Genomic DNA, 17,585 nt, shown 5'->3' with positions numbered 1-17,585 from the left:
GGAGTCTGATGTCACCCGCAGCTCTCTGAGATCCTGGAACACATGTCTGCACTTTCGCTTTCATCTGGCACTGTGACAGTGCCTTGCTTGTGAGTGATGCTTTATTTTTTACTTTAATAAATGTCCTTAATTAAGCGGAGAGCATTAGATCGTTTTATTTATCTTTTCCAGATTGCCATACACGAGTTTCTGTGAACCTGTTGGATCCTGGATATACAGATCTTCTGGCTGCCTCTGGCTTACTGATACAAAGTGTTGTGACCCCTAGTGGTCGAATACAGGAGGTGAGAGGCTGTATGTATTATCTGTGGTGGAGGAGTCACGTTTGCAGTGTCGTTTTAAATATTCCTGTTTTTCACTTTGGAAATCAGCTTTTAAGGACTTTATGATTTATGATCCACGTGCTTTTTATTGTGCATTTTATACATTTTAATGTGAATGATTTTATGCACCATTTGTAATTTTATAGCGCTGCACTTTATTTTCCTTTTATTCCTGAAAGACTCAGCAGCTGCCAGGAACACCCTAATTGCTCGGACCACATCCAAGGCATGCAAATGAAATTCCTTCGGATATTTAGGCCTGGGACACAGGGAAGGCAACACAATATCTTCATTCAAATGACAGTCAGAGACCACCTTAGGAAGAAATGACAGACAGGGGCGATACCCTGCATGCAGAGGTGATAGCCACCAAAAAGGCCTCCTTCTGCGGCAGCGTAAGCAGGGAAACCTCCCGAATATTTTCAAAGAGAAGCTTCAGTAGAGCTGAAAGCAACACATTAGGATTCCAGATCAGCAACAGAGCCTGCACTGGAGGAACCAAATGTTGAACACCATGAAGAAAAGTACGCACCAGGGAGAGTGTGGCCATAGGTCGTTGGAAAAAGACCGCCAAGGCTGATACCTGGCCCTTGATAGTACTCAAGGCCAATTTCCGTTCAACCCCTTCCCCCCTTGAAGAAAGGTTAAGATCTGAGCCACCGAAAAGGAGTGAGGATGAACCCCAAGAGATTCACACCACGCAATATACATCTTCCACGTACAATGGTAGATCTTTCTAGAAGTCAATTTTCTAGCTTTTAGCGGTGTAGGAATCACGGACTCAGGTAAACCTTTATACTTTAGCACCTGGCGTTCAACAGCCAAGCCGTCAAAGCCAGCGACTGTAAAGCAGGATGGAAGATCAGTCCTTGGGACAGCAGATGCTCTCTGAGAGAAAGCTTCCAAGGAACGTTGGCGACCAGTCGCACCAGATTGGCGTACCAAGCCCAGCGAGGCCAATCCAGAGCCTCTAAGATAACCGGAATCCCTTCTGCCTCGATCCTGCTTAGAAGTTTCAGAGGAGGGAAGGCCTAAAATCAGAGGATACTGACCCCACGGGGCCACCAGCATGTCTGTGGCATCTGTGAGAGGATGCCTTGACTGATCCACATACCTCTGCACCTTTCTGTTGAGCTGAGACAACAACAGATCCGCCTTGGGGGAACCCCATCAGAGACACAGCTAGTGAAACACCCCTGGATGAAGGGACCACTCCCCTTGGTCCAACGCCTGCAGACTAAGGTAATCCACATGCCAATTTTCCACCCAGGGAATGTGTACAGCGGAGAGGGCTGCAACAAACCATTCTGCCCACCTTAGAATGCCGGCTACCTCCAGAGCCGCCAGGGCACTTCTTGTGCCCCCTTGGTGATTGACATAAGTCCCTGAAGACAATCTGTCCAATGATTCAGGCGCAGTCTGATCGCTCGGAGTTCCAGGACATTGATCAGTAGTTTGGACTCTTCCAGCATCCAGATCCCCTGAGCAGAATGCTTGCCGAGGACGCCTCCCCAGCCAGACAGGCTGGAATCCATGGTGACCACTGTCCAATACAAGGGAAGGAAGGATTTTCCCAGCCAAAGCACCGGAGAGCAAAGCCACCATATCAGGGACTCCTTTGTTCCCTGACTCAGTCAGATCTGATTGTCCAGAGAATCATTTGATCAGAATCTCCCTTTGCAGGGACCTCGTATGAAACTGCGCAAACAGAACTGCCTCGAATTAGATACCATCAGGCCCAGCACCTGCATTCAAGTCCAGAGGGATGACCATTTGTTGGACAGCAGGAGGCGAATTGCAGCCTACAATTTCTGAAGTTTATCCAGAGGAAGAAGCACTCTGGCTGCGGCTGAGTCCAGTCCAAATAGTCCAGCTTTGTGGACGGAACCAGGGCAGACTTCTGGAAATTCAGAATCCAGCAGAACTCCCGTAGAGTTCGTATTGTGATCTTCAGGTTCTCCACCAGAACAGATGGAGACTCCGCTCACAGAAGGAGATCGACCAAGTAGCCAGGTACCGCAATCCCCTATTGGCATACCAAAGCTAGCACCAGAGCCAACGCTTTTGTGAAGACCCGAGTAGCGGAGGTGAGATCAAAGGGTAACGCCACAAACTGATAATGCTCCTCTCCCCCAGCAAAATGGAGAAAACGCTGGTGACTGGCACATATTGAAAAGTGAAGGTAAGCATCCTTGATATCGATAGAGGCAAGAAAATCCCCCTGACGCAGGGATGCCACCACTGTTCAAATGGACTCCATTCTGAAATTGTTTACCCACACAAAGCAGTTTACCGCCGTGAGGTCCAGAATTGGACGCACTTTACCTTCATTCCTGGGGACTGTGAACAGGTTTGAGTAAAAACCCTGAAAACTTTCCAAAGTCGGAACCAGGACAATCATCCCTTAATGGAACAGGTCTTGTACCGCCTCAAACAGACCCTGTAACCAGTCTGTGGGCAGGAAGGAAAAAATTTTATTTTTGTCTTACCGTAAAATCCTTTTCTCTGAAGTTCATTGACGGACGCAGTCTCTTTTCTTCTTAACAGTAGGGTTATACTGCCCCCTACAGGAATAGGACACTAGGCAGAAAAAAAGTTCTGGCTACGCCCATGGGCAGTCCAAGAAGGTATACTCCCTCTCTCTGCAAAACTTTGTGGCCAAAGGAGGCATCTGCAGATGTCAGCACATCCACCTTCTAAAACTTTGTGAAGGTATGAACAGACGACCAGGTAGCTACCTTGAAAACCTGAACCACAGACGCCTGATGGCAAAAGGCCCAGGAAGCACTAAGCGCCCGAGTAGAATGCACCTTAACAGGGAAAGGTGGAACCTGACTCTTAATTGAATAGGCCTGCACAACTGCTTGTCTGATCCATCTGGAAATAGTCGCAGCAAACGCAGGCAGCCCTTTCTGTCCATCCGTGATTACAAAGAGCGAATCCGACTTTCAAAAAGACTCAGTAGTCACCAAATACATAGTAATAGGAGAATACAGGGCTGGTACGTGGAGGTGAGGAGGATATAGCCCCGAAGTATCAGGAGCACTAAGAGGATACACTGGAGTGACCCCTATCCCTGGAGGATGTGTTTCATATTACCACCAGTGGAGATTTATAAGGCTCATATCCAACCTACTTCTGGTGAGTAGGGAGGAAAGCGGGGAGCACGGCTCACAGCCCTGGGCACAGTGTGATTTCACGAGTGTGATTATCTTGCACAGTGGACACCGGTCACTTTATTTATTTATGAACTGCTTAACCAAGGACTATAGAACATAAGGAAGAGGAGTTAATGGACGTTATTTTCACTAGCACTTGTCACTTTATTGATTCATTCATTATATGAGAGATTTTTCATGATATATATCACTGTATGTATTTATTTGTGGATATAGCACAAGCACTATTATTTGCACTTTATAAGTTATATAATATCCATCATAGAATTTTGGTGGGTATCATTTATAATCACATCACAGGTATTATTACTTTCACTAGACATTAAGCCCGTTAAATTAACGGGCGCTAGAACATATGTGGTCAAACATTTGTAAAAAAAGACTTAGCAGTAAGTCCACGCGAGCGCGCACCCGCCGCGCGCCCGCGCACATCCGCCGATTCAACAGTTTTGCCCGGCCCCCCAAAATCTCTGCGCTCCAAGTCCCAATGGCTGTCCGTGGGGCACATGCGCAGTAGCGCAATCCCACGGACACAGGGACTGGACGCAGAGACACTTGTACTTTATATGTATAGATTGTTTAGTATACTTAGAACAGTGTTTAGTATACTTAGAACAGAAGGAGCTATATATATATATATTTTTTTTTTATTTATTTATTTTATTTAGTATACTTAGAACAGAAGGATATATATATTTTTTTTTTTTATTTATTTTAATTCTTCCATTTATATATATGGAAGATGCATTTTTTGACAGGGAGGCATTATCCGACAGGACACTGGCCGCCTGAAGTCTCTGCGCTCCAAGTCCCAACGGCTGTCTGTGGGGCACATGCGCAGTAGCGCAATCCCACGGATACAGAGACTGGACGCAGAGAGATATATACAGTTGTGTTCAAAACTATTCAACCCCCACTGAAATTGATTGTTTTGACCAGTTTGACATTGATTTTGATCATTCAGTCATCCTGCTTACAATTAAATCAAAGAGGCACGTGTAGGTCAGACAAATATAACATAACATTTATAATGAAATAACCACAAATGTCTTTTCTGTGCTCACATCATTATCAGTTTTATTCACCCCCAAGTGACATTCAATCTTAGTACTTAGTACAACATCTTTTTACAGTTGAGAAAAGAAATCAGGTGCGCTAAAATTCACTTGTGTCACAAATCAGGATTTAGGTGTGACACTATAGTGAGTGTCCACCGTATACCCGTGGTGTGTGCCTGAGTTGATGTGCATTCAAGAGGGTGTACAGTTGGATACTATGCACCCTTATGCATAAACATAAAATTGCGTGGTAGATAGGTGATGGCAAATCAGTATTGTGATAACAACATAAACCAAAAAGTGCACTTGAATAATTCAAAAACAGTGTCCATATATTCAGTGTGTTGCCACCGCTGCGTATACTTTTATAAGTTAGGAGAAAAAGGTGCATAAAGTCCCAATTCTTCCCTCACAAGCTGTGAGAGATTCGCAAAGTAGGTTCCCCTAAGTCTGTAGGGTGCAGTTGGGTTCCACCACCTAGGAGGGGATTGGCCCCTTACCATAGAAAAGGAGGTCAAGGGCGGATAGTCAACCCAGTAGTGTCTTGGGGATTTCAGGAGGTCACAGTGAAGAACACTCAATAATGAGGGTAGCCTCTTACCAGATCACTCTAAAAGGAGGGCAACTGTCTCACTGGTGTTTGGTTGTCAGTTCCTGGTCCTGGTCCTCTACACTCTGGGCATCTCTCTCAGCTGTCACGGGTGAGGGCTTCCGTATGTGACTCATAAAACAAAATCAGACCATAGTGCAGTACATTAGCAGTGTCCCAGTCCAGATGGCCGGTCTCCTCACACTCCCAGTCTTTCCGTTGTAAGTGGGAAGTACAGCAGCAGAGGTGGAGCAGGCAGCAGCTCAAGAGGAGAAAGTTAACTCATTCTCCTCTTGAGCTGCTGCCTCCTCCACCTCTGCTGCTATACTTCCCACTGACAACGGAAAGACTGGGAGTTTGAGGAGACCGGCCATCTGGACTGGGACACTGCTAATGTACTGCACTATGGTCTGATTTTGTTTTACGAGTCACATACGGAAGCCCTCACCCGTGACAGCTGAGAGAGATACCCAGAGTGTAGAGGACCAGGACCTGACAACCAAACACCAGTGAGACAGTTGCCCTCCTTTTAGAGTGATCTGGTAAGAGGCTACCCTCATTATTGAGTGTTCTTCACTGTGACCTCCTGAAATCCCTAAGACACTACTGGGTTGACTATCCGCCCTTGACCTCCTTTTCTATGGTAAGGGGCCAATCCCCTCCTAGGTGGTGGAACCCAACTGCACCCTACAGACTTAGGGGAACCTACTTTGCGAATCTCTCACAGCTTGTGAGGGAAGAATTGGGACTTTATGCACCTTTTTCTCCTAACTTATAAAGTATACACAGCGGTGGCAACACACTGAATATATGGACACTGTTTTTGAATTATTCAAGTGCACTTTTTGGTTTATGTTGTTATCACAATACTGATTTGCCATCACCTATCTACCACGCAATTTTATGTTTATGCATAAGGGTGCATAGTATCCAACTGTACACCCTCTTGAATGCACATCAACTCAGGCACACACCACGGGTATACGGTGGACACTCACTATAGTGTCACACCTAAATCCTGATTTGTGACACAAGTGAATTTTAGCGCACCTGATTTCTTTTCTCTATTTTGATCACCATTTGGTTCTAAGGTAGCTGCTTATTCACATAATTGATCCTGCGCACTTATATTCTTTATACACATCCTTTTACAGTTATAACAGCTTTTAAACGTGAAGCATAGCTTGACACAAGTGTCTTGCAGCGATCTACGGGTATCTTCGCCCATTCGTCATGGGCAAAAGCCTCCAGTTCAGTCACATTCTTAGGCTTGTGCACTGCAACTGCTTTCTTTAAGTCCCACCAGAGGTTCTCAATCAAATTTAAGTCTGGTGACTGTGATGGCCACTCCAAAATGTTCCAGCCTTTAATCTGCAACCATGCTCTAGTGGACTTGGAGGTATGCTTGGGATCATTGTCCTGTTGAAAGGTCCGTCTCCCAAGCCTCAGGTTTGTGACAGACTGCATCACATTGTCATCCAATATCTCCTGGTAGGGAAACAGACTCCGCCTTTCTGTCAGTCAGATCTTTAAAACCCAGAGAGTCCTCTACTGGAATCATGGTTTCCGTGTACAACTTGGAGACGGGGTCCACCAACTATGGAACAGTCCACTTCCCGAGGAGAAACTCCTCAAGGGGGTGGGGTACTGCACCGCAAAAGCGTATAGGAACCACAAAGGCACGTTTCGGACGCTCCCACTCTTTAGAGACAAATTTGTCAAAACAGGAGGGATAAGGAAACACTTTTCCCATCTGAGACGACTTATGGGTGCCAAAGGGGACTGGCACCTCTGCCGCAGACTAAGCCGCATCCTCCATTTTTTAAGTTTCCCACACAGATGCAATCAGTGCATAAACTAGCGCCTTCTCATGCGCAGCTACAGAGGTGGAGGAATCATCCTCCCTATCTGATAAATCAGGGAGTGTGGCTGCAGACCCCGCATGATGGGACGCGTCCGCAGAGGCCAATTCAGATTCAGGATCAGATGAGACGGGGAAGGTGGGGAATGCTTTTTGCTAGCCTGTAGCCCAAAGGCCACCTCCACCCAGAAAATAAAGGACTCCAGGACCGCTTTCAGTGCATCAATGGGGGGGCTGGGACCCCGAAGGGACCTGTAGCCTCCGAGAGGGGATCAGGTGGGGAAATGTGCTCCTGAGACTCCATAAGTAATGAAGGGGGCCACCGCAAAAAATGTCTAGCACCGCTATGGGATACCCCCACCGCGCCGTTAGCACCACTGGGTCACTAGCAAGCAGAGCACCCCACAACTTGCACCAGAGAGAGGGAAGGACCCCACCAGACTCACCAACCCACCAGAGTAGTACCGGTCTGCACCAGGAATAGCACTGCTCCACTTACAGAGTCCAAGGGGAAGGAAAAAACCCAGGAGTCAACACCATGGGAAAGGAGGAGCTCCCACAGCCGAAATCACCGCCCAGAGGCTCCCCTGTCATGGCCGCCGCTCTAATAGTACACCAAACCAACAAAAAATGGCTGCCAGACTACACAAACATGACCATTGAAACACATAGGCTATAACAAAGCTCCCAGGGAACCAGGAGGGATCCTTGGTGCCTTGGCATTAACCAGCAAGGAGAGGGAGGATCGGGCACTGGACCCCAGTAACCAGCCGGCTACCCCCCCCCCCCTCCCACTAGTTCAGTGCAGCACACGAGCCCCAGCACTAACCCAGATGGGAGGGGGGGGTGGGGATACCAGATGGCTCACAGGGACCACCAGCAACCGGGGGGGGGGTCTGAGGGGAACCCACAGTTATGACTGTCTCAGGGAAGGGCCTAAGTCCCCCAAAACCCTCCAGGGGAAGAGGGGGGGAGCTACTCACCATACCAGGAACCAGACGAGCACCGCTCCAGACAGAACCTCCTCACCATCGAAATGGGGGGCTGTTGGCCAAGAGGAATGCTGCGAGTCAGGCCGAGACTCGGTTGTATGCGACTTTGCGAGACGTTTAACTCGCAGGCCAGCCCCTGTCCACTGGGGCTATGTCACGGCCGACCTAGAGTGGAGCTGTGGACTTCACATGCTCGCTGGCCAAACAGGGGTGACCACTGGATCTAGATTATCCAGCCCATCGCCCAGTCCGGCAGTTGATTTTAGATCTCATAGGAAAAAAACTAGGAGAAAAAAAAAAAGCCATTTAAAAAGAAAAAAATTCCCAGGACCAAAGATCCTGGCAGAGAACTAGGTCCTTACGCTTGACTAGGCAGAAAAAAACGGAAGACCTACAGCAGATAAGGGAGTATACCACCTGGGACTGCCCATAGGTGTAGCCAAGTTTTTTTTCTGCCTAGTGTCCTACTCATAGTGCAATATAACCCTATGTTTCTGAATAATGGGAAGCTGTGTCCATCAACGAAAGAAAGAGAAATGATAAATGCACATCTTTTTGCAAGTAGTAAATTTGCATTTACTGTATTATTTTATTTATACTGTAGCCCGTAAAGCACTGCACGCGCGATCAGCAGATCACAGGTGCAATGCCAGAATCCTGCAGACTCTCAGCAAACGGTCTGTTAGTACCTCAGATACGGGCAGGCAGTTACTGAATTGCAGGAAGAATCTGTGAATTAGGAGGATGCTGTTTTTAAATTGTGACAGCAGGTGCGGTCATAGGGAGATGGGGATCGGGCAGAGAGAATGCAGGAGCTGGAACAGGTTACATGTTCCACCATAAATAGGGGTGGAATATGTAACATGTTCCAAAGGTGAACAGCTGTTAAACAACTATAGGGGCCTTTTGTATAGTTTCAGGTAGAATTAAAACCATGTTAATTTTTAATTTTTCACTAATCAAAAGAAATAATTTAGAAAATTGCTATCAGTTTGCAACTCACTATTAACTTGTTTGCAGCTTCTTTGATCTTGTCCACTTTAGCCTCAGACAGACCTTTAATATTACACAAAGTCTTTTTGGTGGTCATCTGAATGCCTTTTACGGTGCATATTCCCACAGATTTTAACTTCTTAATGTCTGCTACATTCTGTTGGATAAAAAAAAAAAAGATGGTTATAAGTACTGTAGGTTAATATTATACTACCACGTTTTCTGTATTTTTTTATTTTCATAAAAGTGTATTTGAAGTATTCTGAAGAGTGCATGTCCCTTGAAACGTGTCAGCAGTAGTTTGATTCATGTTAGGACCTTGTGTGTTCTATCTTTTGGATCCCCGTTCTGTTTCTTGGGTTTTGTACTATGCTTTTATATTCTGGCTATTACAGTGATGACAGTAATGCACTAGGCTTTTGAGCCCTTTTGTTTTGTTTATGTCAGACAGTGGTAGGTTTCTCACCTTAACGGAAGTGAGTGAATTGAGTGATACTAAACACAGAAATGTTAATTGGCAGAATTAATTCACATAAATCATATACAGTATATCATGCCACTGTATTTTGCTTTTATTTCTTTTAAATCCCCTAAGTACCTTATTCCTGCAGAGCTGTTGTGTGCTCATATTAACTTTCTCTGTTTTTTTGCCATTTACAGGAAAAGATCTTTGGGAGGAGCTTCTATTACTCTGCAGATGTATGCTGTCTACAGTTTAAGTCTGTCTGGCCAGCCCTGATTAGTGCTGTCATGTGAAAAAAAAAAACTTGTGAGCTGCTGTGAACCAAAATATATTATGTTAGACCCGCTGCCTGTTAGTACTCACCCACACTCTCATAAAGGCATGACTCAAAACAGTTTAAACACACAAAAGGTACAGCATCTAACTCTCTTAACACAACACCTTTCATAAAACAATGCAATACAATATTTCAACTAAAAACAATAACAAAAACGTCTCTTGAAATCAAACATTGTGTAGTTTCCTTTTTCCAGGAAACTCAATAAATCCAATGAGCTTTCTTGCTAAATGAATTCACCACCACTTGTGCTATAATACCTGATACAGGTATTAAAAACAGTTTCAGAAAAGCAATTCAAATTAGGTTATAAAACTCAAATAACTGATTTAGGCCCCTTTCACACATACGGTCCGTTCAGTTCATCAGTTCAGTCACGTCAAAATGTATCAGTTTTCCATCCGTTTTTTGTCAGTTATCATCCGTTTTTCTTCAGTTGTTATCCGTTTTTCATCCGTTGTCATTCGTTTTTCATCCGTTGTCATCCGTTTTTTTGACGGATGAAAAATAGAGCATTCATCCGTTCAAAAAAACGGACATTGCTGGAAGCGGATGAAAATGGATGTTAACTGATGATCATCCGTTGTCATCCGTTTTTACATAGAGCTACATTGATGTCCGTTTTTCATTCGTCAACGGATGGATGAAAAATGAACAAACGGACAGCATGTGTGAAAGGGGCCTTACAGCTCCCTATAAATCTTTATTGATCAAATGTGTATTTTTTTTATACATTATTTTGGTGCAGGCAGAGTCAGAGGTGACTGACACTAGTTTTTACTTTGTTCAGACAGCATCTGCATCCTAGGCTCTTTGTTTTACATTATGGGTATTAGCAATTACATTAGATATATTTAATACGGATTTAAAATAAAGCTAATCTTTTTTGTGAGTCTCTTAGTTAATGTAATCAATCAGTATACTATATCCCTGCAAAGGGTGGGCTAACTAAATATTGAACCCTACGGACCAAGACTGGGATGCCATTAAATTCATGTGTGTGTAAAGTCCCAAAACTTTTGACAATATAGTGTACTTTCACATATTTTGGAGCTGCCTTGTTCCTGCAGCCCTTCTGGACCAAGGTTAGGGATCTCGTGTACAAATTTACTGATGTACAACTATAACAACTGGCTTCTATGTCATATAAGCAATACAAACGATTACTTACAAAGCACTTATTAAATGCAGAAAAGTTCTTCTGTACTGGCAGCAGACAAGACCTGAAACTAACATGACGGAAGAAATACTTTTGCAAAACATAGTTCTATTGGACAGATCACACCTTCTCTTCTAACTACGCAGCACACCTTCATAAATGATTCAAACCTGCAAATACTATCTAATAGTGCTGCACTATTAACTGTTAAAAAAAATCAGTCTCGATTCATCCCCTTCACGATCCTAATCCAGCTTTTCCACTATTCAGCACAGAGCCATTCTCTGCTCACAGATGATGGGTGTAAAAAAAAAAAAAAAAAAAAAGTCTGCCAGCAATGTTTATCACAACATTGCTCAGCGCTGAGAGATAAAATTAACCATTCTATAAATTTGGTTCTTTTAAATCAAAGGGATGAACTTCGGTCTGTAAATGAGGGCAGTTTAACTACTTAAAGCAAAGTTCCACTCGTTTTTGCGTTTATTAAAAGTCAGCAGCTACAAAAAGTTTAGCTACTGACTTTTATTCAAGACACTCACCTGTCCCACGGTTCAGCGATTCGGCCACCGGAAGCCTCGCTTCTCTCCCTCTCCTCTCAGGGGAGCCAGCATTGTAAGTGTGGGCACCCGGCTGTGACAGCATGCGGCTTCAAAGCCGGGTGTGCACTGTGCATGCCACACAGCATCTCCCCATTGGTCGTGCAAACTTCTGGGACCTCTGACGTGTCCCAGAAGATTTCAAGGAGGGAGAGGGGATCTTCTGCTCGAAGTGGGAGCATGTACCTGTCAAAACTAAGAACCTGTCCCCCCCCCCCCAAAAAAATGACATGCCAAATTTGGCATATTTTGGGGAGAGGAGTGCTTAAAATGGAACTTCCCCTTTTGGGTGGAGTTCCACTTAAGCCCCGGAGGATTTGGCTGCTCAAAGACAAGACCCCTTTTTTCAACTTGGCACTGTGTGACTTTAACTGACAATTGCGCGGTCATGCAATGCTGTACCCAAACAAAATTTACATCCTTTTTTCCCCACAAACAGAGCTTTCTTTTGGTGGTATTTGATCACCTCTGCGCTTTTTTATATTTTGCGATATTAATGAAAGAGCGAAAATTTTAAGAAAAAATTACATTTTCAACTTGAGGGACAATACATGATCTCCCTTTACAATAGTGCTAGGAAATATGATTACTGACCGCCAATGCTGTATGCTGATTTCCAGCTGACATCTACAAAGGCTCATATGGATGTGTAAAGAGCAGCAACCAAGAGCAACCACATTTCCATTTAAAGAAGTTAGATCAGCCAATTTTTTATTCTGATTGGCTGCTATAAGGAGCGTAAGGTGGAGGAGGAGTGTGAAGTTCTATGGTTTAAAGGCGGTTGTGAAGTGGATAACTTTGGAGGGCCTGGTCTTTCATGTTTGGAGTCTGGTCGCATTGAATTATTCTGCTTTCATTGACCCCCTGTAATAAGGGGTCGGTGCTTTCTGGTAAGCACATTCACACATTGGGTGCCTATATGGTGAAGGGATTGAAGATTTTTATCTTGTGAAGAGTCATATCCCTTGGAGATTGCACTATTTTATCTGTTTATTGGGACTATAACCATGAATTAATTATTTATTCACTGACTTTTGATGCACTTTACTATGCACCTTTTTCAGGATTATTTATTACGATTTAAACAATTTTTATCTGTGTATTAACGTTTGTAAATAGTTGATGATTTCTAACATTTATGAACTTTATATGGCAATTTTATTATCATTATTTATTGCACATTTGCACCTTTAAGGTGAGCGCAGCTTAGTACACCTTGGGTGTATCATCTATCATTCTATACGTTTTTACGATTGAGTCGCAGCTCCCTATTTTTGGTTTACACCATTACATTGTGCACTTCTATATATTTTTATATATAATTATATATGTTTATGTTTTTATCCACCTATGTAGTTCACATATTTATCACCAATTGTATTGTTCACAAACATATTTTTGCACATTTGCACTTCTATCCAATAAGCGCAGGTACTTTTTGCGCCTAACGCCATTCGTTTATCATACTGTAGCATAGCAATGTGACGCTACAGTGAGGATTCCAGATGGTCAGGAGGGCAGCACCACTGCGTCCTCCTCACACCGGGACCCTCCCTGTATTGTTAACCCCGGAAATATTTCTATGTGATTTCACACAATATAATATATATGCTGTTTTATTCTAAGGAGATTTATTTAGCGGTATTAAATATGATGTCCAGCTTCTGGAAAGAAGGCGTCAGGTTGTATTAACCATAATTTTCTCCTTTTATAGTATTTTTTGGGTTATATATATTATTTGCCCATCACTGCAGCAGGCTTTCTTGTTGTAAGCATTTCCGGGGTTAACAATACAGGGCGGGTCCCGGAGTGAGGAGGATGCAGTGGTGCTGCCCTCCTGACTTCCTGGAATACTCACTGTAGCATCACGTTGCTATGCTACAGTATATTTAATGAGCGGGGATCAGACGCTTCTCCAGCCCCGCTGACGAAGTCACGCCCATTGACGTAACGCGTACGGGGGGAGGAGTCTGGCGTCACCCGCGGCCACCCAACGGTGGAAGACGTGTATTTGCTATGCCTGCATTAATCATTGAGTCAGTGCTTTGTTTGTAAGTTAATTTAACTTCATTTAATAAAATTTTAAGGGAGACAGAGAGCACTTAGATTGTTTTCTTTCTTCCCCTGAATGGATGACTTGTCCGTATTAAGCCCAGGATCTTTGTAGAGGAATTGTGTCAGCAGTCCTGCTTGTTTTGCCTGATGACCCCTAGTGGTCAAGTGCTGGAGGTGAGAGGCATTAATACTCACTGGTGGAAGGCTTCACTGATTTGGTGTTTGATTCACCCTTTCTACACTGAAGGCATTCTTACTGTGGCATCCTCTTTTTTCTTTGGACTACTATGGACTTTATTACACTGTGTGTTATAATATGATTGTCATAATTTTAGCGCTGCACTAATGTTTGTTTATGTTTTATTTTGAGGTTTTGTTGGTTTGACCTTATTTAAGTGTCCAGCTGCTTTTTCTCTTTTGTCAGGGTAGTGATTAAGTGCTTAATATTTTCTTCGCTATTGTTTTAAGATTTACCCAATCCTCTATTTTTAGCTGCTGATCACATATTTAAAATTATGGATATTTTTCGGTATGTTGAAGCCCGGGAAATTAAATTGGATGATATTTTCTCATGTACCACTGCTGTGAAGGAACCCAGTGATCTCATATATGCCTTCAAAAAATTGGGGCATATATTTGAGAAAAAGATCAAAACATGGTGGGATATTGTCTCCTTCCAGCAGTATATATCAGTAAAGATAATCCCCCGCCGGTTGAGATGGGATATCCCACCAAACGACGGACTGATGGATGTTGATTCCAACAAAGAATGGGGGGATTTCTTTACTGCTAAAGGTCTTGAACTCTTATCCTTTCTATTGTCGCGTAAACAGCGCAAGATGGAAGGTCTGGAGGCTCAGATTGAGTCTATCAAAAAAAAAAACATAGAAAAGGATAAGGAGAAACCAGAGTTTATCAGATTATCAGAAGAGCTCAAATCCAAACTTGTAAGATGGGATAAGGAAATCCAAGAAAAGAAAAAGAAGAAATTCCTTAAGGACATGGGTGACTTTGGGGAGAACTCAATATATTAGTGGCAGGTAGCTCAGGGGAACTCTGGTTCACCTGATGTGGATCCTAATGCCCAGCCCCAGCTCCCATTGTTGGAGGTGGATCCCCAGGTTGAATTGGAGTCCCAATGGGGAACCCCCCGACCCCGGCCCCCCTCCTTTGCAGGTCCCCCCGTTAGGGGGGAGAGGCCACGGAGGGAGAAAGGGGAGAGGGAGGGGGAGAGGGAGGGGGAGAGGTAGGGGGAGAGGTAGGGGTCAACAGCCCAGATACCAATCACCCATGAGAAATGACTGGGCCAATGGGGAATATGGTTATAATAACCAGCTTTGGCAAACGGTCCCTTATCAAAATAGAGGACACCCTAGAGGAAGGGGGAGGCGTCCCTCTAATAGTTATCCTATCCCTATGAATAATAGGTTTGCTCCCTTACAAGGGTATAATGAGGACCCACATTTGTTAGGGGTTCAGAGGACCCCCTGGAGGGATCCTCAACTATGCACCCCGGTACCGAATGTAGTGGAAGTGGGACACCACCCCCCCTCCCATCCATTGAATCAGGCCCCAAACGGACCAATGAATTTAAAGAAAAGAAAAAAGAGGATGCAGGGGAGGGAGAAGGGCACAAAAGACCCAAACCCCACTAGGGACAGGTATTTATAACCTGAGTGGTGTCTCTTTAACCGACGATGAATTGCGTGTTCTGGACCGGGGCCTTAAATTTGCCCCTGTCCGAAACATGAACAAATTTGACATCTATATTAATATCCAAAAATATATGAGGACACTTAGTATTAAAAAAATAGAATTTTTGTAATAACTTCCTGTAAAATTATTTTCTCTGAGTCCTCTGACAGTCGCCGTCCGATGGTATTAGCCTTCACTAATGGGTAATGGCGCACTCTGCAGGAGCAGCCTAGGCAGATAATTCATTAACAGGTTAATACAACAAAACATTTTGTACTTCAGCACGCCACTAGGGAGCCATTACCAGAACCTCATCTGAAATTACCTTAGTTTGTAGCAAGCAGTACCGGAAGACCCCAACCCCCAGATCCAAAAACCAGAGTGGTGGGGGCGGCGACTGTCAGAGGACTCAGAGAAAATAATTTTACGGTAAGTTCTTACAAAAATTGTATTTTCTCTTACGTCCTCTGACAGTCAGCGCCCGATGGTATTACCCTTCACTAATGGGGGTGGGAAAACAACGCAACCAATTTAGAAGGTAACGCAAATAACCGGGCTAGTAACAACCTGAGCCCACAGGAAAAAAACTGGTACAAACCCAGAACAAACACCCCATAAGGAGGGACCGAAAAGACAGTGTCCCCTAAACCACTGCCGCACTCAAAACTTTGCGGCCAAAGGAAACATCCGAAGATGCCAAAACGTCAAGTTTGAAAAACTTAGTGAAAGTGTGCACGGACGACCAGGTCGCCGCCTTGCACACCTGAGCCACAGATGCCCGATGGCGAAAAGCCCAAGAGGCACTAACGGCTCGAGTAGAATGCACCTTTACCGGGAAAGGAGGAACCTGACCCTTAATCGTCTGTCTAATCCACTTAGAAGTGGTTGCCTCGGAGGCAGCCGATCCCTTCCGAGGTCCCTCAGGAAGAACATATAGAGAATCAGACTGCTGAATCGACTCCGTGGCGGACAGGTAGACCTTGACCGCCCGGACCAAATCCAGAGAATGCAAGGCAAACTCCTTAGGATGCTTGAGCTGTGCACACTGCGAAGCAGCACAATATCCTCATTGAGGTGGAATGAAGAAACCACCTTGGGAAGAAAAAATTGACTCGGTCGCAGAACCACCTTATCTCTATGAAGTACCAGATAAGGAGAACGGCAGGATAAGGCCGCCAATTCAGACACTCTGGGAGCCAAAGTGATCGCCTCCAGAAAAGCAACTTTCTGTGAAAACACAGACAGAGGAATCTCTGATATTCTCGAAAGGAGGTTTTTTTTAACACTGACAAAACCAGATTCAGATCTCAAGGAGGCAAAGGAGCCCTCCTCGGGGGAGCCAAATGCCACACCCCTTGAATAAAGGTGCGGACCAAAGAATGCGACGCCAACGGTCCCTGAAAAAACATGGCCAAGGCCGGCAACTGACCCTTAACCGTAGTCAGTGCCAGACGCTGATCCGCGCCCTTCTGCAGGAAGGCCAAGACCTTCGCCACCGAGAAGGAGCGAGGATGAAGACCATTCGCTTCGCACCAAGCGATTTACGCTTTCCAAGTGCGGTGATTTGAAGTGGCTTTGCGAGCCATTAACAAGGTAGGGATGACCGCTTGTGGAAGACCCCTATCCCTCAGGACCTGGCTTTCAACAGCAATGACGTTAAAGCCAGCGACTGTAAAGCAGGATGGAAGATCGGTCCATGAGACAGAAGATCGTCTCGCAGTGGAAGCCGCCAGGGAGGTTCGACGACCATCTGAACGATGTCCGCGTACCAGGACCATCGAGGCCAGTCCGGGGCCACTAGAATCACTGACATCTGTTCCGACGCCACCCTGCGAAGGAACCTGGACAGCAGTTGAATTGGAGGAAAGGCATAGATCAGCCGGTAGTAATGCCAGGGCACCACCAACACGTCCACAGCGTCCGCCAGAGGTTTGCAGGTTCTGGCCACAAACCTTTCCACCCTTTTGTTGAGGTGGGACGCGAACAGATCCACGTCTGGGGTTCCCCAACAGGTGCACAGAAGGCGAAACACCTCCGGGTGCAGGAACCATTCCCCCTGGTCCATGGCCTGGCGACTCAGATAGTCCACCTGCCAGTTTTCCACACTCGGAATGTGAACAGCCGAGATCGCCGTTCATGCGATTCGGCCCAAGACAGGATCTCGGCCACCTCCATGGCTGCCCGGGCACTCTTCGTGCCCCCTTGGTGATTTATGTATGCCACGGCCGTGGCATTGACCATCTGTACCCGGACCGGACACCCCTGAAGCGGAGATGACCACCAGA

At 45.1% G+C, this 17,585-nt stretch overlaps 1 protein-coding gene across 1 annotated transcript in view; it reads right to left on the bottom strand.

The window, feature by feature from the left end:
- DMC1 (DNA meiotic recombinase 1) overlaps positions 1–17,585 on the bottom strand; it is a gene marked incomplete at its 3' end in the record, with an annotated part of 785,302 nt that overhangs the window by 600,468 nt on the left and 167,249 nt on the right. The window contains exon 4 of the mRNA XM_082264958.1: positions 9,006–9,152. Coding sequence (XP_082121084.1) covers positions 9,006–9,152 — 147 coding nt within the window. The remainder of the gene's footprint in view (positions 1–9,005; positions 9,153–17,585) is intronic.

The sequence above is a fragment of the Pelophylax lessonae genome (assembly GCF_965119305.1).
Source record: "Pelophylax lessonae genome assembly, chromosome: 8".
Lineage (NCBI taxonomy): Eukaryota > Metazoa > Chordata > Amphibia > Anura > Ranidae > Pelophylax > Pelophylax lessonae.
The sequence above is the reverse complement of the archived record's forward strand: the minus strand, read 5'-3'. Positions and strand labels throughout refer to the sequence as shown.